General features: G+C 36.0%; 4 protein-coding genes across 4 annotated transcripts in view; 2 read left to right on the top strand and 2 right to left on the bottom strand.

The window, feature by feature from the left end:
• LOC108573541 (ETS-like protein pointed) overlaps positions 1-6,568 on the bottom strand; it is a 177,638-nt gene extending 171,070 nt beyond the window's left edge. Inside the window, 2 exon segments of the mRNA XM_017936007.1 lie at positions 312-421; positions 6,480-6,568. Coding sequence (XP_017791496.1) covers positions 312-416 — 105 coding nt within the window. The 5' untranslated portion in view covers positions 417-421; positions 6,480-6,568.
• Positions 6,569-7,176: 608 nt separating this feature from the next.
• On the top strand, positions 7,177-8,207 carry LOC108573592 (ATP synthase-coupling factor 6, mitochondrial). Its single transcript, XM_017936058.1, has 4 exons — positions 7,177-7,246; positions 7,612-7,760; positions 7,832-7,956; positions 8,092-8,207. Exons 2-4 carry the CDS (start codon positions 7,618-7,620, stop codon positions 8,109-8,111), a joined length of 288 nt encoding a protein of 95 aa, XP_017791547.1. The 5' UTR covers positions 7,177-7,246; positions 7,612-7,617; the 3' UTR covers positions 8,112-8,207.
• A 79-nt stretch (positions 8,208-8,286) lies between these two features.
• LOC108573107 (DNA polymerase epsilon catalytic subunit A) lies at positions 8,287-16,118 on the bottom strand. Its single transcript, XM_017935477.1, is given in 18 exon segments — positions 8,287-8,430; positions 8,433-8,502; positions 8,565-8,776; positions 8,850-8,982; positions 9,053-9,321; positions 9,391-9,507; positions 9,587-9,875; positions 9,942-10,108; positions 10,176-10,365; positions 10,427-10,763; positions 10,846-11,015; positions 11,085-14,233; positions 14,297-14,543; positions 14,621-15,166; positions 15,237-15,469; positions 15,540-15,758; positions 15,837-15,957; positions 16,036-16,118. Coding segments are annotated over 18 exon segments (6,696 nt in total).
• A 590-nt stretch (positions 16,119-16,708) lies between these two features.
• Positions 16,709-18,441, top strand: LOC108573729 (pinin). The gene is made up of 5 exons (XM_017936207.1): positions 16,709-16,935; positions 17,249-17,441; positions 17,512-17,685; positions 17,756-18,050; positions 18,125-18,441. The coding sequence occupies exons 1-5, from the start codon at positions 16,775-16,777 to the stop codon at positions 18,439-18,441; spliced, it is 1,140 nt and encodes a 379-aa protein (XP_017791696.1). The 5' UTR covers positions 16,709-16,774.
• Positions 18,442-20,192: the final 1,751 nt, after the last annotated feature.

The raw sequence follows: 20,192 nt of genomic DNA, 5'->3' as shown, positions 1-20,192 counted from the left end.
GGCAAAGTGTCGATTTTTCCGCAAGAAATCGAGAGAAAGGAGAAGGATCGTGGATTCCAAGTGTCGATGACAATTACACAATAGAGAAGGCTGGCACGACTCCGCGTACAAGCATCGGCGACATCAAAGGAATGCCCGAAAATAACGTTTCGTGGCGCGATCACGCGGCTAGAGAAACATTTTTCGAAATTGCGCGCCACATCAGAATTAGGGTGTCACCTGTGCGGATCGCGTGTAGCTAATTTGGCCACGATCGTTTTCCTCCTGCCTTCCCTCCACTTCCGAGGAGTGATCAAATGGTAACCACTGACCTTGATGGATCTGTGATCGATCGGGTAACCCTTCCTGGTGCCAGGACTCTCCTCGTAGAAGTCCTGTTCCTCCTCCCCGTAGTCGTACAGGGATTCCATATCCATTCCGGCTGAAAAGAAATATTCTTTGAACATGATGAAACCATCAAATATGCGAGAGTTTATGAGAGTCTTTATATATCCTACAGAAAAATCATACTGGAAAACGGCGGGGATCCGAATCGGCGAATTTTAAGAATTTTTATCCGGCAAAATCGACGAGGATAAATTGTTCGTTGGTTAAGCTTGGAGGTAGTAATCTAGAGATTTTAAGATCTTTCGGGATTTAACGTACGATCGAAGGATTTTTATTCTCGACGTCTTCAGGGGCACTAACTCATACGCTCGGTTTTATCGGAATTCCAATATTTGTGATGGAAGAAAATATGGAAATGTAGCGAATTGTTAAATTTTTTAATCTAGTCTTTTGAGTGTTTAAAGTTAATTTGTAGAAATTGCAAGATTTGCGATAGGAAAAATGTGGAAGTATAGCGAATAATTGTTAAATTTTGGAATTTTTTGAAATTCGAATATCTGCGATAGGAAAAATATGCGAACATAGTGCATACGGTGAAATAAAAATACAGAGAGAGAGAAAAAAGGGGGGATATATTTTATGAAGTAAGAGCAGCATTTTTACGAGGTGGATACAAAGACTTTCATCTCAAAGACTTTCCGAAGGTTTAAATTGGAAACACACTGGTGTGTTACACAGACTACAAGAATAAATTTATTCGCCGCCTCGCGGAGGGAGAGAGATTGCTACGAGCGTTTTGTCCGAATCGCTTGGAGAGTAAATTCGATATTTAGGCGGTGGCTGCACGTGAAAAGCATAAGTCGCGGTTTGGACGGTTAATAGCGGCCGCGACTCGCTTTAAAAACAGCCATTGCCCGTGCAACGAACGCGCTCTCGCACGCGCCTGCAGATGCTAAATCACCGTGTGTTCCTTTTTTATTTCCAACCTGCACAGTAAATTCTCTTCCACATGACGTACCACCTCCTCTACTCTCTCTCTCCACTCGATCCTTTTTTTCTCTTCCTCTGAAATAGGCGTGAAACATCCTTCTTTCTCCTTTCTCGACAAATTTTACCAGAAAATTCCCATTAACGTTTCTCTACAATCGCGTTGAAATAATCGAAAGATCCTCGTGTGAGAAGAGACGGAGTAGAACGAAAAACTGAAGTTTAGTTTAACATAATGAGAAAACGGCGGACAATTGGCGGTAGAGGAAGTTTTGCGAGGTACAAGAGAGCGAGGAGCGCAATTTTTAAAGAGGTACAACACACGCAAAGTGTAAGGGGATGCGAGGAGCAAGGCGTTGCAGCCACTACTAGCGTATAACGTAGGAGGTTTTCGAACCCTGGTTTCTACAAAGATCAGGTTACTCCGGCTGGAAGCCCAAACGACAGATGGTAGGTGGAAAAGTGCTCGAGCACCGCCATCGACTCTCACGGCTCTTTGTACACAGCCGAAATACGCCCGCTACACGCTACAAAAGCGCCTCGAAATTCGCCTTTTTTCCCCCTTCTTCTTTTCTCTCTTAACCCTCTCCACTGTGATACAAGGTGTCGATAACTTTACAATAAGGATAACTCGCGTCTATCCGTCGAGGAATCGAAGAAAGAACTTGATCGGTATCGTGAGAATTCATCCACAGCTGACGAATCCCTTCTCTTCTCTTCCAAAAGTTTCCCAATCTTCGACAGATCTTGGTGGGGGGGAAAAAAAAAATGAAGAATGATATTTTTGTCAAATATAGATAAACGTTTGATAATGATAAAATAATAGGAAGAATTTGCACGAAAATTCCTCTCCCTTGTGGTGTTATCTTCAACCAAGGAATTATCAGTTCTTACTATTGTCATTCAACGATTCCAACGGCGATTCTTATCACGCAGATCGACTATCGATTTAACGTGACAAAAGATGCGCTCTTGATATCCGCTTATCTAACGAGAGCCTTCGAAAAATAGCGCGGCCACCAGCGACGAACGACGGAGAACGATCAAATTCCAGGGAAGATTCGAGGAATCGGTGATGGCCTTTGGTTTCTGATCCTGATAACAAACTGCAGACGTATCTTTCAGCCGATTGATACACACCGTTGATATCCATCTGAAAGTGACAAAGCTGTTTCGTTATCTGCCGGCTAATCTGAACGTGAAAAATCACTTTTATACTGCGCGTCGACCAGCGGAACGACGAACCGCGAGAGTAATTTCAACTTCGAACAACAAAATCTCCACGATTGTCTGCGTTCGTCGACTTCCAGAATTTTTGCATACAAAACACGCTTCCGTGGAAATTCGATTTCGCACAAGCGAACGAAACTTTCAGCGCGTTGCCTTATCTCTAGGATTTCTTTTTTTTTTTCTTTTTTTTGTCGACGATAGATAAGATTCCGTTTGATGGTGGAATTTTTTCAAGACACTAATGGAGATAATACGCCGCTCTGAATAATCAAATTGCTTTCGTTACCGCTGGTTATGCGCGGAGTCTTGAATTATTCAGCGCACCGTGCATTTTGTAGTATATATATTTACGAATAATTACGGTGATTCGTAGCGAACGCTTTGCCGCAATTATACCGCGTTGGTCGTCGCAATTCTGTCGTTAAAAAAGTTCACTGAATAAAAAACATATTTTCGTGCAATATTTGAATATTTAAAGGAAAAAATCATAAATCGAAGGGTTCGTTTCTAATTTCTGAATTATTCATGGTACTATTGTATATATATATATATATGGTTTCTAGGGCTAAACTAAAGGGAAGAGGATCAGATTCGGCACTTAAAGTGTCCGGCCGACTTCCGCGCAAACACGAGAATGCCGTTTCCACTCGGATGCGCCTACCTGCGTTTCCATGGGACGAAAACGAAGGAAAAAAGATCGGACTGATACGCAGGGCTAAAGACAGTAACGCCGCCGTCGCCTGTTTGTTTCACTTCGCGAGACGTTGCGTTGACTGACGAACATTCGTCGTTAGACGAAAGTTGTATATGTAAAGTTCTAGCTCGAAGAAACATTTCGAATTTTCTACGCACTAAGTGGAACAAAGGAGAGGAGAACGAACGAGGACTGTTGTACGCTAATGTTTCATGTATACACACGATGCATCGAAGTTACTGAGTTAGAACTACCTCGAGAACTGTTGCATTTCCCTGGCCATGAAACGGAACCGACACGCAGAGAAAGAAAACACCGAGACTTTTATTGTTTTCGAGCTTTGCGCGAAACTTCAGTCGCTATTTGTACAGTTTCGCTGACTATTCGTAATCGAGCCACTCTGTAGTCAAAATGGCTGACTTTTTTATATGCTTCCAATTTTAAAATCGAAGCACACGCTTGCTGCTTAATTTTTCATAAATAAAAGAAATTTAATCAATTTTATTTTACGTAGTTGGTCACTTTGGCTTCCGAGTGGCTCGATTTGTAGACTTACAGTTCTAGTTGGTTATGAAAGCGTTGCTATTTTCAGTTATAGATAAATCGTAACTGTCATTTTGTCACAGCAACAAAATGGCGGTAAAATTTCTTACGATATATAGTTGCGATGCAAGCATGGTCCTCGTTTCGTTTTTCTGAGACACCGTGTACAAGCTGGCCTGTCCTTCGAGAAGTTGAAGTGTCTATTGTTTCAACTCCGGCGAGAGAGCAATATAATATCTTTCGAGGAGCTGCCGTTGGGTTTCCAGATGCGGGCAGACGTTCTTACAGGTCACGGGACTCGTGGACCCGTATGCGAGTTTTTCAGCACCCACAACACACCCATATGGGGAAAAATTTAGATACACCCTTGACTTTCAAATTCATTAAAACCGGCACAGTATCTTTTCTTTTTCGAACACGATTTCACGAGACTTTGTTACCACGAACCGAACCGAACCGCGACAAGCACTAACGTTACGCTAACTATTTGAAGTACGTAAAAAGAACGGTTCCCTTCGATAATTGAATGTACGCAACTATCGATCGATTGTCGGTAAGATCGGAATGACGTAGTTGACTAGAAGTATACTTCACGCATGTCGAATAATCGCGAATTCTAAAATCTTCGAAAAAGAACGAACATTTACCTCAAAAATGTAAATTCTCCTTTCTCTTATGTTTTATAGAAAATATATTTGACGAAATAGGAATTATCTTGTCTCTGAATCGATCAACGGTGTGTTTCTTTCCTCTCTGTCTTCGCTGCGTATGCTCCTCTCTCTTCCTTTATCTACCACTTTCTTCCCGTCTCTCTCTCGTCGTCTTCTTTCCGTCTTTCTTTCTTTTCATCCGTCGCGCAATGTCAGAACGTTCACGCAGCTTTGTCATCGCGATGTCTGTTCTGGCCTTTGATATTTGTCGCGTCTTTGGCAGAGAGAAGAAACAGCCGAGAAGACAAACGAGGGAAGAAGCATGGTAGGTCGCGGCGTTGCCATGCTGTATACTCCCCGAGATCCGAGAAAGTGTACAAAAACCATTCGACCCGCCAACACCGAGGGCATCGCGTTCCTTTTTTAAATTGCCAGGCTAGCCATCCCCCTCGTATGCGTTTAACTTACACTCTTCAACGCACTATTTCTCTCGCTCGCGCTTCCTATCTTTGCGTCTCCCTCCCTCTCGCTCTACCACACTGTTCTGTATGTATACCATGCAGTGTTTCGACGGAAATATTACCTACACGCATTACCGGCGAAATATGTTACGCAGGCACTGTATAAAAAATTAATCCAGGCCCGAGAGAAAACTTTATCAGGGTGTAAAATATTGGAATAAATATTCGACAAATTAGTATGGGGGGCGATTAAAAGTGCTGCCAATAACGAGGTCAATGGTTTTTCTTTCTCTCGCTAGATCGATATATTTTGCGAGATCAAATTAAGTTGGCAATGATGATGTATTAGACACAGTTTCGTGTGTGACTAATTTCAAGCTATAAAAATTAATGACACATTTGTTTCTATTATCTTTAGAATATTTCAACTGTAACGCGGTTTTTATCGTTTCGTGTTATCTATTACAGAAATGTAAAGTCGCTAAAGATTACAATGAGAACTCATTATCTAAGCGTTACATGGCATATTCATTCGTTAATCATGCACATAAACTTTTCACCAGTACAATGCATCGCATTGTATCTCGTGACTCGCCATTATCGCAACAAATTCAATCTTATATCTTAACGTACTGGAAAAATTATTTTCGCAGAACACTTACGTGAGAAAGATGTCTATTAAAAAAAAAGTCCTGCGAGACGAGTGTACATTGGGTCGAAATGATAAAAGTAAAATTGTACGTGACGCAAGATGCGATACGATTATCAGGTACAAGATATTCGCGATCGATAGGTATCGAAGCAAGAGCTAATCTTCGAAATGTTCTTGTAAAAGACGAGTTTCGAATTTCTTTAAGGACGACGAACTTTGTTTCGGACACACCAATTACTTACGTTAGACAATTTTGATCGAGTATAATAGAATCATTATCTTTATTGTGCAATTCGAATAAGTATATTTAAGCTCGAATAAAGATACAAATAATAAACAGTATGACGTAGTAGAGATTCGAATCTCCTAAATGATACGATATGCTTACACGAGATGTTATAATTGTCTTCAGTCGAATACGCCGAGAACGAAATACAGTGCGTGAAAGTTTGTATTCATACATACACACGGGTCACGCCAAGGTACAAAGAAAAACATCAAAGGCAAAGTCATACAGAACAAAAACCTTTAATTCTCTCCCCTCGAGTGTTTGACTTTGCCTCGGTAATGTAAATAAACGAACGGAACCTGTCTCTTTAGATGATTTGTAACACGCCTTGTATACATCTATCTTAGATTATAATATTCGTTTCCGATTGTCCGTGGGATGCAAAGTAACCAAGAGAACACTCAGTCAAAACAAATATAGGCCTGACCGAACGTAGGCGTACACATTTCTCATAACGCTACGTTCTATCCTTTCGTAATAGCTTAGAACTTTTTCATGTTACTGTTGCTTTTCAAATATCGTTTTCACGCTGACAAAAACATGATATGCTAGGAACAGTCCGTTCGAAAGTTTCGAAGATTCGCGTTCGCGCGCTCGTTGCACGCAAAAAGCGCGCTGGTGAACGGGTTTTAACATGCTTCCTTACCTGTTTTCCAACGTAAAATCCAGTGAAGAACGCAACAGTGTCAATTGTCCAGATAAAGTACACGAAAAACACCAAAAGTGAACCGAACACAAAACAAGAATCACGTGTACGACTGTGAGGCGCACGCACATCGGCAGCACTAACGCGGTATACCCGTACACAATACAGATTACAAATGTATTATGGCTGCGACCCAGGCGTTCATGAATGAAACTAAGAGCGGGCTGCTCCTCCCCGCCCCGCGACATCGTGTCTTTGACCAATCGCTGGTGGGCGTATGGATTCTGCGCTGTGATTCGCTATCGTATTCTGCTATTTCCATTGGAGCAACGCTGTAATCAGGGTACGACGAATAAATAAATATTGCACGAAAATTTGAATTTTCAATTGCTATTTTATACGTATATTTCATCAAAAATTGCCACAAGATTTTTTAAATTTAAATTTCGTATATAAAAATTACGTTGAATACACGAAAAGCAGTTGAACTTTAAGACGTTACTATTGTACAAGGTGTATAAAGTATACCTATAAAAAGTAAATCGGTAAGATAATAAATATAATGTTTCATTAAATAGAAATAATTTCATAAAAATTAAATATACAAATCTATTTTACATTATAATTTCAACCAATCATGTGGCTAGTACTAAAACGATATTTTTATTGGTGGCGCTTATCCCAAGTAAGTGGGCACTCTGTATATTGATAATACTCTAAGGTAACGAATATCGACGTCTACTGCTGAACTGAAACTTAATTAAAAAGTAAGTATATACACTTTTTAATTGTATTGAAATTTTTAACAGCTCTATTTTTAGTTGTGTGTCGTTTAATCTATCCTTATAATATTTTATTTTCGTTAATGTACTGCGTGTAATGAACCTAACCTGTTAATATGTTATGTAGTATTTTATTACGTAAGAGAAATTTTGCATAATATTTTATTATTATGTACTGATGTTTTAATGTTTTGTATAAAGTTTTATTGTGCAATTTTATGTGAAATAGTTAATTTATAAAATTCGTAAAATTGGTACGATAGTTTAGTTGTGCATTGCCACTTGACACCTTGTCTGTCATAAAAGTGTTCCGTGATAATTAGAGGAATTTTCTATATTTAATTTGTTAGGGAAAAATGCTTACCCAGCGCCTTGTTAAAAGTGCACCAAAAGTTATTAAACGTAACATTGGGATTCTTGCACCAGCATTCAAAGAAGCAACAGATCCCATACAAAAATTGTTCCTTGATAAAATCCGTGAATACAAATCAAAAAGCTCGTAAGTAGAAGTGAAATATTTCAATATAAATATAGCAGTATAATAGGATTAACATCAATTCATGACATTAGTGGTGGAAAATTAGTTGATCCTACTCCTGAAATTGAAAAAGAAAGGCATTCTGAGCTTGACAGAATTATGAAACAATATGAGTTGAAGGGTGATGTAACAGAATTCCCAAAATTCTCGTTTAAAGGTATGTATATTTACAGAAATATGGAAGATCATACATACCGTATGTTATATAATAATGTTGAAAAAGGTTTAAATGTTTAAAAGTGTTAGCAGTATTGATAAAATATTTAACGACATCAAGATTCTTTAATTTCAGATCAAGAAGTGGAAAAATAAATACAGTAATGTAATTCTATATAAATACACATAGAATTGGAAAATTTATATCAAAACTGTTAGATTTAATGCTAAGTAACCAATTGTAAAAATATATGCACATGTAACATTAAAAATATAAGTATATTAAATTTTATTTTCCTCAATAGTAATAATACAGGCACTTTAATTAAAGTTATGTAGAATCTATAAAAAGTCTTGTATTTTCGACTATTTCCATCAATGTTTCCATGTTGCATTTTCTACCTACTGATTTACATATCTTTATAAATTTTATTATTTCACTCTTAGGTATTAAAGTTTTGAAATCACCAGAACAGCATCCATCAAAAGAAATTCTATTTCCTCGTTATCGTAGTTCATTTTGCAAAGAGGACACTTCCATATGTACCTGTATACAAATAATAGTATTATGCGCTATAGTACACATAACCTCTCCGAGATATTTCATACCTATCATTTTCCATCATACAGAGATTATCTTTGCAAAGATCAATGTCTCTCGTGTGATTACATGCTTTACATATGACTTCAGGTAAAATTAAAGAAATACATGGATCTTTCCATTCAACTGTATCACTGAAACTACCAATTCCAATCAGTCGTAACATATTTGTTTGTAAATGATATACTTCATTTTCAACTTCTTTATCTAAAGACAAAACCTGCAATAAAAATGATCACTTGATTATTTGTTTCATAAGAACAGCTTAACATAATTGCATTGTGTTTAAATACCTTACAAATTGATTTAATTAATTCTAAAGCTGGATTAACTTTTTTACTCTCTTTACCATCTAAATCCAAGTTTGGATATTCCTGAATTTTTAATATCTTTTCAGGAATATTTTTATGTAATACCTGTATAATTCTGCAACATATTTGAAAAAAAGGTAAATAACATTCTTCGAACAATATCGAAATGCAGAAACGATGCTTACTGAAAAAGTTTTTGGGACATATCTCCCGATATAAGTTGCTTAGCAAAGTCTGCAGTATTTTCGAGTGATCCTAATCCCAGTTGCGGTGTTAAAGTTTGACTCGCACTATTTAATCTTTTAGGTTTTATAGTATTATTCATTTGTTCATTCTCTGACATAAATTGATAAATGGCATGTATATATCCTGCAATTATAGTACTAAAACTTGATTGACATGCATACTCTTTAGGAAGACATTCCATCAAATTCCACTGCATCACTATTTCAGGCTTAACAGAAACAAAATTCAATGAAAATATCGTAGACGAATGAAGTAAAATAATTATATAGGTACTTACAGTATCATCATTTTCATCCTCATCATTTTCAACATCATTTTCATCCATAGTATTTGTTTCTTCTATATTTCCTTCCCTATCTTTTGGTAATTTTCCACTTACACCAGCATGATTATGCTATTAATTTATACATGTTTTTTATTAATGCAATATACTGCCACGTTATTATAACGTCAAAATTAAAAATTGTACTTACAACATCGAGCCATATCAAATACTCCCAACATCGTTCGAAAGTTATTTCAATGCTATGGAAGAGTTCTTTATTTCGTATTGTTTGGACAACAAATTCAACGTAGCCCAATGCATCACTCACTGTCCTCTTCTTAGTACACACGATGATTTTATTGAAATTTGCAAAAATAATAATCGAACCCAGAGTTTTAAATTCGGCTAATAACTGTACAAATAATTTCTTCATGTAGCTGTGCAAAGTTCTTCTTAAAGCAGGATCATAGAGTAAAGCATTAGATGAACGTAACCATCTAAAATGATACGAATTCGTGATTTGAGTATGTGCAGAACCCTGAAGTGCAAATGCATGTACCTACCTGTAAAAATGAATAATTTGATAATCTGCAAATACATTTTTGTAAACTGAAACATCCAGTAGCCATGCATTGACCATACTTCTCAGTGTTCTAAATGCAGGACTGCAAAGTGCAGTTTCATCATAACTAGGAATCACAATATTCATAGGTTCTCCAGTTGCCAGATCCTATGGAGATACTTGGATGATCTTCCTTGCATTTTCTAATTGGATTTTATTAAAACAATTTACTTACTTGTAGAGATGTTAATTGTTGATTATGAAATGCGACAAAATTACTGGTCCCATCGATATCATGAATATGATGATATTGTAATAATGTATTTACTGCTAAACTTTCTATCTCTAATTCAATGCATACACTAGAATAAGCCCCAGGATTATTCGCAGCGCAATGAGAACTTTCTTCGAAGTCCGTTAATAATCTGCAATTAATCTCAATGAAGAAATAGTAATGATTAAAATATTAAGCTTAAATACACATACCGGTTATCATCATTTTCGCTGCCTCCTAAATCTGGTGTCTCAGTTGAAGAACACCATAGTACGAAATTATGTTTTTGCAAATGTCTAGCGTAAAATAGATCGGCGCCAAACATAGTAGGATCTGCAGGAATATTTCCAATGGGTGCATGAAAGAATCTACATTGTTCTGCCATCAATTCGAAAATTTGGTGGCTCTTAAAATAATGACGTACCATTATTTTCGCACCAACTTTTTGCCATTCTATCGTATTGTATAAATTCTCGATATCTTGTACATGGGTGCTGATTAATGGAAAATCATTAAGTAGGGGCATTTGAGTTAGTAATACTGTTTTATCTAAAGTAAAAAAGAAATAAAATACAAATAAAAAATTAACAAAAATACATAATGATAAAAACGAAATTTTCTTAAAATTTACCTAAAGCTGTTTGTGTAATAAATATCGTAGGACCATGTCCTTCATTTTTGTATGCAGTTAAGGCTGCTTGTAAAGTACGGCACAAGTGTTGGAAATTTGTTTCAAATCGCAATACAAATTGCATTGATTCTGGTAGATATTTTAGTTTCTCCTCCCCATTCATAGATATTCTGCAAAATAATCAACCTATACTAATTCTTGCAATATAATAGAAACTGTTGTGAAATTATGAATCTTACGCTGTGTTCCGTTCTTCAGTGTACAATGTATTCATATTAGGCATCTGATTTGACGAAACCGTGTCCAAAGCGAATACGTGAACTCTTTTACTCGCATTTAGAAAGAGTGCCCATATAGCTCTTCGATGATTCGAGCTCCAATGATGATACAAGAAAGCGTAATTGATTCCATGAATATTTTTAAGATACGGTTGGACACCAATACTTTTGAATTCTAACTGGTCTAATGCAAACGTGTCCGCACCGTCTGTTAAGGTGCGCGCTGCCTTAGGATCGACTGTACAAATGCATCCTAATTGAAGAATAGCTCTGAACTCCAATGACATTTGAGTCTCATAAATTCCTTCAATTTCTGGTTTACTTAAGTCTTCTAAAAGCTCCTGACTATACTTTTGATACTGTGCTTCTGGCACAGAATACCGATACAAATTATATATAGGCCGAGATCGCGGAAGAATCTTAGCACTCTTCATCCAGGATACTTTTTTTCCTGATTCTGGATCAGCTTTTCGTTTACGAGTGTTTACATAAAATATACGAGGTATCACAAGACGTAATTGATGAAGATCTTTATCGACCAATACCCACAATCGATACAAACCAGATTCGTTTGTCGGCGAGATTTGAATAATTTGCCACGGTGTTGTGAGCAACTTCTTTTGAGTTTTCCTCAAGAAGCCACTTAATGTGGATGTATTAACATTTCTTTGAACACCCCAACTAACTTGATCTTCGTTACTAATCATTTTACTCCTTTTGCTCTTCTGAACTTTAGCTCTTTGTTTAGCCAAAAAGGCCCATTTCTTCTTATGAAAGTTCAACCATTCCAATCTTTCTTCCTTTGTCTTCCCCATTGGTGGTGGTGAACCTAAGATTTCTCTCCAATTTTTGTTATTATTCTCTGCTTCCTCTTCATCAGAACATTGTCTTTTCCTTTTATTAATAACAGGCAATGGTTTCTTAAATGTTCCACTTCCTCCTGCTATATCTTCTATGTCGCTTGGACCAGATGAATTTAAATCTTGGTCACTATCCTTTTCCTTCTCTTTAGGCAAAATGGAAAACATATCGGTAATTCTCTTTTGCTTATGCGTTGCACTCTTTTCCATTACTCGTTTATGCAACCAATCCGGATGCTTTACCCTAGGAACCGGATTAGAAAGCCCTTGCATCGCTGCTGGGATTGTGATAATCTTTTGAATAGCACTTCCAAGTCTTTCAATGTAGTAACTCCAATCTAAAATATGTCGAATATCGTCACTCTGTAAACCAGGATCTTTTAACCACTTTCGCAAATAGTATCTTCTTATTGCTGGTTCTGATTGAAAGATGGCTAATGGTATTGCCCTTTCTGTAACTGGTGCACCTGGAGGTTTATTAGCAATGATATATTTACATGCTAGACCGGCATCCTTGACCATTTGATCACCTAAAAATTCAGCTAATCTTTTCGCCGTGGAAATAGAAGTGGATTTTTGAGCTCCGTACTCTTCCAATTTACGTGACATTGATTTGTTTTCGGATATGAGCTCAAACAACTCCGAATCTGGTATGTCTGGACATTTGCTGTAAAGCAAATCGAGCCAATAGTCCGCATCTTTGGCTACTGAAGCATAGCACTCTTCTAACGTGTTGCCTTTTAAGAAGGATTCAAAAACAGAAGTCTGAAAGACTTTTATCAACTGAAGTTCACCTCTTCGTTTCACTTCGAAACCTTTCAATTCAGCCAAAGAACCATCGAAATTAAATACCGCATATCGTTTTTTCAATCTTTTCCCTTCCTCTTTTGCAGCAGGCAATACCATAGCTAAATAGGGACCATCTACTTCAAAGAATATAGAATTCTCATTTCTAATATTATACGTAAAATTTTCTGGATCGACGAGTTCATGATACACATTATTAGTAAATTGATCTTTCACCATAAAATTTAGGACAGCATTTGGATACGATATTGCAAGCTTTTTCTTCTTTGGATGAGAGGTATGAACGACTACGTTATCAGGAAAAGATGCAGGTAAAACGCACCAGATTCCATCAGTGTCTAATTCTAAAGGACGACCGACCTGTTCTATAATTTCTCTAGCTTTCATGATAATATGTGCTCCTGTGTAACATACTATACCACCCATCTCCATACTAAACCATCGCGATCCTTTTCTCATGACGTAACCGTAGAAAGAATTTAAGATACACTTATGAGCAAGCTGTAAGGAATCATACAATATTTCTCGATTCCTGGCAGATTTAATATCACCCGCATCTCCCTTTGTTATGGCTGCTGCCACTTGCTGTTTCGCAGCTTTGGTCAACGCCTTGTATTCGTATCTTCTATCCCTAAACGCTCTCACAGTATCCACATAAAACGAATTCTCTTTTTGGCAAATTGTTTGCGTTCTTTCTTCCATGCTGGAGATTTTAACTTTCTTGTAAGCTTTCTTGCAATATTCCGTGAGTCTTTTCTTCTCGTATGTTGCTTGTTCCTCTGCGGATAATTCGTGATACGCTCTTCGAGATCCACCAGGGAATTGCGGAGGAAACTTTTCATTTTCAAGCTGTTGTTGGATTCGTTGATATTCACTTAAGCTTGCAACCAAATATTCCCCTCTCCACATCCACATCATGTTCCTTTGACAAAGTGCTTTTGGCTTATTATAATCGCAAGCAGCACAAACAGTTTCGTTAACCATCGCGGATGGTTGCAGTCGATTAGTTAAAATAATATTTGGATACATGGCACCGACATCTAAATGATAAATTACAGGATTTTCTAATCTCAGCGGTTGATTTCTCAAAGCTTTCAATTTCTCTGTAATTTCTTCGACCACTTCATCGAAGTTCGTAACCATTTCTAATGGTACCTTCTCTTCCTCTTGTATAGCATGTTTTAAAGCATTTGGAACTCCATTTATCAGTTCATCTACCGCGCTCGGTACTATTTTAAAGCGGCATGGGATATCGGCTCTAAATATACCTGATTCTAGAGCTTCTACATGTCCTCCTACATATGTTTCTTGGTCCAATAAATGACCATCTTTCGTTAGCTTGTTTAGTTGTTGTTCTTGTTTATTAGGGAATATAATGTTTGCTTCAAAGGCTTGAACCATTAACAGAGACTCGCATAATGTGCCAGATCCCTTTCTAAGAACCTGTAAATGGGCAAATATAAATTTAATTGTTCTCTTCATAGTTTATTTTATGCTATAACTTACTTCATCCGGTTCCATGGGAATAATAGTACATAACGCAAATATGAAAGGGTGAATATATTTTTGGTAAAGATAATACGTAGCGACCGCGTCGGAAACTGAGTAGTTTGCAAGAGTCTCCGGGTCTTCAGACGCTAATCTACACATATCTTCGGGATCTAGTTCTACTGGATCGTATCTAAGCTTCGCTTTTGCGACAGCTTTTAAGTTCTGAGAACCTACAGGCAGATAAGAATCGCGTCTTACCCAACTATGGTAAAAAATTATACATTAAACATTTTATTCTTCATTTAACGACTTAATAAATTCAGTTTATTAAGACAATACCATAAGCAATCCATATGTGTGGCTGGTCTAGTAGTATAAACGCCATCACGATTTTTAGAGAAACCTATCCTATTTTTCATTTCCATATCATGAATAGCTGCTCTAGTTTCGACAAATGGCCAATCGAAAAAATCACCGTTATACGTTACGAATATGTGGGGTCGAACAGTATTTATATGATCGAAAAATCTTTTTATGGTCGCTTTTTCATTTGTTATTAAGAATCCCTGAAAGTAATAATAAAGTATGCCTCAGGTTTTAAGTATGAAAGTAGAATTATGTTAAGTAAAAGTGTAGAATAATACTTGTCCATCAATCATGTATGATATCATCATGATCTGATCAGTATTAGCATCTGGAAATTTCAAAGGAAGTTTTGTAGTTTCAATATCATATGCCAATACTATTGGGTCTGGTGGTTCAATAATATCATCTCTCTTTGTAATGATTGGTACTTCACTTCCTCTTGTCCTTACAGAGTACCATGATCCACAAAAAATTTTCATATCTATAGACATCCGTACATGATGTGGTACATCATATTCTCTATAGAAATGTACATACGTCATTAATACATATATTGTATTCACCTCAAAATACAAGTATAAGTATGTACCTAATATCAAGAATATTATCTTTAAAATCTATGGTTTGCATTTCATGAACTCCTACATTCTCATTTGGATTTAACACATTTGATAACATGTCTGTATAATATGTATGACCTTTTTCCCGTTCCTTATTTATTTTCACAGCCTTCCTAATGTCACGTCTGACTTTATTCAAGTCTACAGTATTTAAAAAAGAAAGTTTCAGATATTTTTGTTTTAATCCTATTAAATGATTTGGCTAAAAAAAAAAAAGAAAAGCAAATAGAATCATCATTAACATCTTTTATGTCTTTTTAATTCCATCATACCAGATCAAGATCTTCTTTGTAAAAAGTTTCTACTTTATGTATAATATCAGCATATTTTTTATTTAAACCAGTGGAGACTTCTTCATACGTGTCCTTCTTGCATAAGACATAAAAATATGGACAGTAAGGATAAGAAATTTTAAATCTGGTACAGTCCTCTTCTAAAAAGTAATAGTCTACACCACTCTGTAATCTTTTGTCATCTTCTATAATTTCTGTCTATAAAAGCATAAAATAATTTTTTTTAAATACACCACAAAGTAACTGTTGACATTTGCTATGTTCTTTTATATTTACTGTGTGCATATTGATAAGAAATCCTATTTTTTCTTTTATGTCAGTTACTCTGTGAAATCCATATAGACCATCTACCCTTATATTTTCATTAACTTCGTTTAACCTACCCCCTGAAGCCTCTCTATGGGAAAATAAGAAGAAATAAGTAAATAGAAAATTGTAGCAATTCCTAATATACTCTAAATTAAAATCGCAATACCCCGATGGATTTCCGTCTGGATCTTGGTTATTTCTTGCATTTCTAAAAGCTTGAAATCTTCCTGTATTTCGTAAGCTTGTCATATTATCCGATCGTCAGTTATATAAAATATAATAACTACTACTTTTTTGAACTAATTAAAGATGACACAATGATAATTTAATGAAAAAATGTAGTTGTTATTAATGAAGGCACTGTGGTTTTCGAACACTGTATGTACAGGTTGCAATTTGCCCGCCAATAAATCTTTACGCCTAACAGATATATGCACAATAAGGATATAGGAAGATTTATAATAAAAACGAATAAAACGATAGTTTAATTAGAACAGAAATAGTATTTATTTATATTTACAATATTTTTTACATTTATTTATATTAACAAAATTGGATCCTTGTACTTTCAACTGGTACAAGGTTCCAATTTTAATCTATAAAGAAATATTTATAAATTTAATATCTTCATCGCCTTTTTCCCTTTTTTACTGTTAAAATTATATATTTAATTATTCTTGACAATTATCTTCGTCCAATAGCATAATGCATTAGATCGGCATTAGGAGAAATTTACTAGAGATATGATCTACACGCGCAAGGAAAAATCCCGAGACTTATCGATTGGGAAAAAGAAACGAAATTGTAGGTGGCTCCACGACAGTGATGCGGTTCGACAACAATCGTTGTGCTTCGTTAAATAAATTTGTTTTACAATTTGAGTGAACGTTAAAGAATAAAAATAGATGAGAAAATTAGACACGCAAGAGGCCTGGGGTGCCGAAAGGTTAGAAGCGCAATTAGAAGCTGCCCGGGATGGTCTTCGAGGGCTCGACCGAAGTATTCGGAAAATCTTGGGCCGGGATCTTCCTGATGGAGAAAACGGCCCACTACAACCACCACCCAGGTTAAATTCTTAACAATTTAATATTAAACGTTCGCAAACAATCCTAGGAAAATGTTATGTCATAAAAGATCCATCTTGTTCAATAGTTCATTGATCTTTGAATGAAACACTGTTGTCTACAAACATAACCTATATCTTTCCGTATATTGGAGCAAATATATAAATATTTTTCATTTGTATAAATACACTGTACACAATGTTATTGCAAATATATGCCTATTATGATTATGATATATTTATTTCTGTAATATGAATAAAAAAAAATAATTGTCAATAATTGTCAATGTAATTTAAACATTGACAATTTCGATAGATTATCACAAAAGAGACCACTGCAAGAGGATAGACGACGTGTTGTATCAGACTTTGTCAATAATGAACTACCTGGTGGAAAAAGGAGATGGCAGGGTTCTAATGGAGAACCAAAAACAGTTTTCAGTCGTTTAAGTGCACGTGTACCTTCGAATAATGATGATAGTGCTGATGAAGATGATAATGTGATTAAGGTAAAACAGAGGAATAATTGATTGTTATTAATATATTACTCCAAATATAACAGCTGAGTATTTATTTTAGCCAGCTGTGTCTTCAAGAGTAATAGCAACTCCAAGGGAAATTCCATCTAGACAAGAAGTTATTAGACGCGAGAGAATAGATGAACGCAGCCGGCAAAGGAATAAACGAATGTTTGGCGCTCTTTTAGGTACATTACAAAAATTTCGGCAAGAGGAAACTAAATTGAAAGCAAAGGTACATTTTCTATTGTTGCGAAAAATATTTTCGTATTACATATTTCGTAAATTCGTAACTTTTTCTACAGGAAGATAAAAAGGCAGAAGTAGAGGCAAGAGTAGAAGAGGCTAGAAGAAGAGAAAAGGAGGAATTACGACGAGAAAGGCAGCAACTGTTTTTGTCACGCAAACGGCAAGTAGCGGAAGTGCGAGCATTAGAGGCAAAGTTGGCGCGCAGTCGGCAATTTCAAGACTGGCGCGCTGCACAATTGCCGCTTGCATCGTTTATAAAAACGCGTGCCCACCCTCCTATTTATTATGCACCAAAGCGTAAACATCCACAAACTGACATTTTGTTGACTCAATCTTCGAAAGAGCTTCATGGTACGCACACGAGTGACGAATCTTATACGTAGAACGAACAAAAAATTGTAATAAATATGTACTCTATGTTACAGAGGAAATTGAAAGAAGAGAGAAGGCACTGATCGAAGAATTGGAGCTAATAGAAGTACAAGTAGGACTTGGTAAGCATCAACAGAACTTTGATGGGACCGCGACAATAAATCCCACAACGGAAGTACAACAGTCGACGGAAGAGGGTGAAGAGAATCGTGATCCAAATCCAGAAAAAACCGTGGAAACGGAAAATAACGAAACAGTCGATGTTTCGGTAAAATCCGAGAAGGATGAAAATTATGATAATACGACGAACGATGTTGAAAAGAAGGACGAAGTACAAGTAGAAGAAGCAAAGGACGAAAATAATGGCTAGTATTAAATGTACTTACAATGCTTGTACATATTACGTACATTGGATGGTCCAACGAAGAGGAGAATGGAGTTTTTCTTACACGATACTCTACGCGTGTGGATAAATTTTACAATTTTCAAAGAAAAAAAAAGATTCACTTTTTACTTGTTATCGTATAGAGACAAATTCATTCCCTTCATCGAATTACATACTCATTTTTTCATCATTACGACGAATATTATTCGAATTCCTCTTAGACGTAAGACAGAACATTACGGTCAGGAGTAGTCTGCAGTTCACTGGAATCCCATATTTTTTAAATGTTACATGTTTGTATCATGGCTGTTGTAGTGTATTATTTAAGTAACTACCATCTTGTAAGTAGAACGAGGAAGAACCAACGTGGTGGAGAAATAAGTATGTTGATAAGCTGTCGTAAATTGATTCAATACATTTTTAGGTTCGAAAAAAATTGTGTATGATAGTTCTCTCATTGTTTCCTTTGTATCAGTATCTGTCTTTTAATACATATGAGAAAAAAAAGAAGGGCGTTAAATAAACTATTTAATGCTTAACGTGTATGGTACAATAAAATAATATAAATTCCAACCTCGAGCATATCTCCCGATAATATAGCATAGTTTACACTCTTGTGCAAATTTGTATTACTGTGTTCCTTTACGTACATACGACATAAGTATATATATTAATTAATACGGATAATAGAAGCGGGTAATTTTTCGTCGTAGCAATATTACTAAATATTTGTTAAATAAAACCAGTTTAAACGAACGTGTCGCTGGACAGAATAGAAGTTTTTTTTATACTTCATCGAGTAAGAAATAAAGGAATTCCTTAATTGATAAAAATGGGGCAATAAATAAACCGAATATCCTTTCGTGCATATATTAGTTTTACTCTTATTTCACTTTTATTTCATAATTAATTACAGTTTTATTGGTGATTGTATATGATAACAATAAAAAATTATAATTAATTTGAACATTAGCAAACTTGTATTATTACTTGTGAAGATTTGGTTACGCAGAATCTGTCGAAGAGTGTAGTCATCTTTGAAGTAGTTCTGTTGCATTCTTCTGACAATTTTGGTACGCATATGGCGTATATACATTTCCACAGTGGATATTGCTACACATAGTAACAGAATCAGTTTAATTCTTAATCTTGTACATTATCGCAATCAATACTTCCTTTATAATCATATTATTTTTGACATTTCTCTTGAAATCGTTTGAAGTTACAATCAATACTCTTTTATCGATAGATGATCTATTATCGACAATCATATTAGAAATCGATTCCACTCGACAATCGACAGTTCATTGTTGTATTCTTTGACAAACATAATCATGATTAATTAATCAAGAAATACATCTCGTAACATATAAAATATTACTTTACAGCTTATTAATTAATTTTATCGTCTGACATGTACCTGAATTTTTCAAATTTTAATTACGAATCTTGCGACATTTATTTTTATTTCGTTCGATTGAATTTCGATAGGTCGAACGTGTCAGTGCTTCGGAACGTTTGTTAGTGGAAAAAAGGAGCAGGCAGAAAGAAGCGAGATTAAGGATAGCAATTCGTTAACTAATTTACACCCAGAAAACCGTTCCGAATCTTTGCCGGTAAATTCTACGGGACTTTCTATCTTCCCCGTGATATTCAAAGGTAGGAGGGGATGGCATGAAAGGGGCGTTCCGCCATGCAACCTCGGAATATGGCTAATGCGTCTCTGCGCCGTCGTC

Source organism: Habropoda laboriosa, unplaced genomic scaffold (assembly GCF_001263275.1).
Source record: "Habropoda laboriosa isolate 0110345459 unplaced genomic scaffold, ASM126327v1 scaffold20, whole genome shotgun sequence".
In the NCBI taxonomy this organism is placed as follows: domain Eukaryota; kingdom Metazoa; phylum Arthropoda; class Insecta; order Hymenoptera; family Apidae; genus Habropoda; species Habropoda laboriosa.
The sequence above is the reverse complement of the archived record's forward strand: the minus strand, read 5'-3'. Positions and strand labels throughout refer to the sequence as shown.

What these genes read in the sequence shown, in the direction of transcription:
- LOC108573592 (XM_017936058.1), top strand. Translation starts at nt 7,618, where the DNA reads ATGCTTACCCAGCGCCTTGTTAAAAGTGCACCAAAAGTTATTAAACGT. An exon ending in GAATACAAATCAAAAAGCTC is followed by an intron (nt 7,761 to 7,831) that starts GTAAGTAGAAGT and finishes TCATGACATTAG; the next exon opens with TGGTGGAAAATTAGTTGATC. An exon ending in CCCAAAATTCTCGTTTAAAG is followed by an intron (nt 7,957 to 8,091) that starts GTATGTATATTT and finishes CTTTAATTTCAG; the next exon opens with ATCAAGAAGTGGAAAAATAA.
- LOC108573729 (XM_017936207.1), top strand. Translation starts at nt 16,775, where the DNA reads ATGAGAAAATTAGACACGCAAGAGGCCTGGGGTGCCGAAAGGTTAGAA. An exon ending in CCACTACAACCACCACCCAG is followed by an intron (nt 16,936 to 17,248) that starts GTTAAATTCTTA and finishes CAATTTCGATAG; the next exon opens with ATTATCACAAAAGAGACCAC. An exon ending in ATCTTCGAAAGAGCTTCATG is followed by an intron (nt 18,051 to 18,124) that starts GTACGCACACGA and finishes TCTATGTTACAG; the next exon opens with AGGAAATTGAAAGAAGAGAG.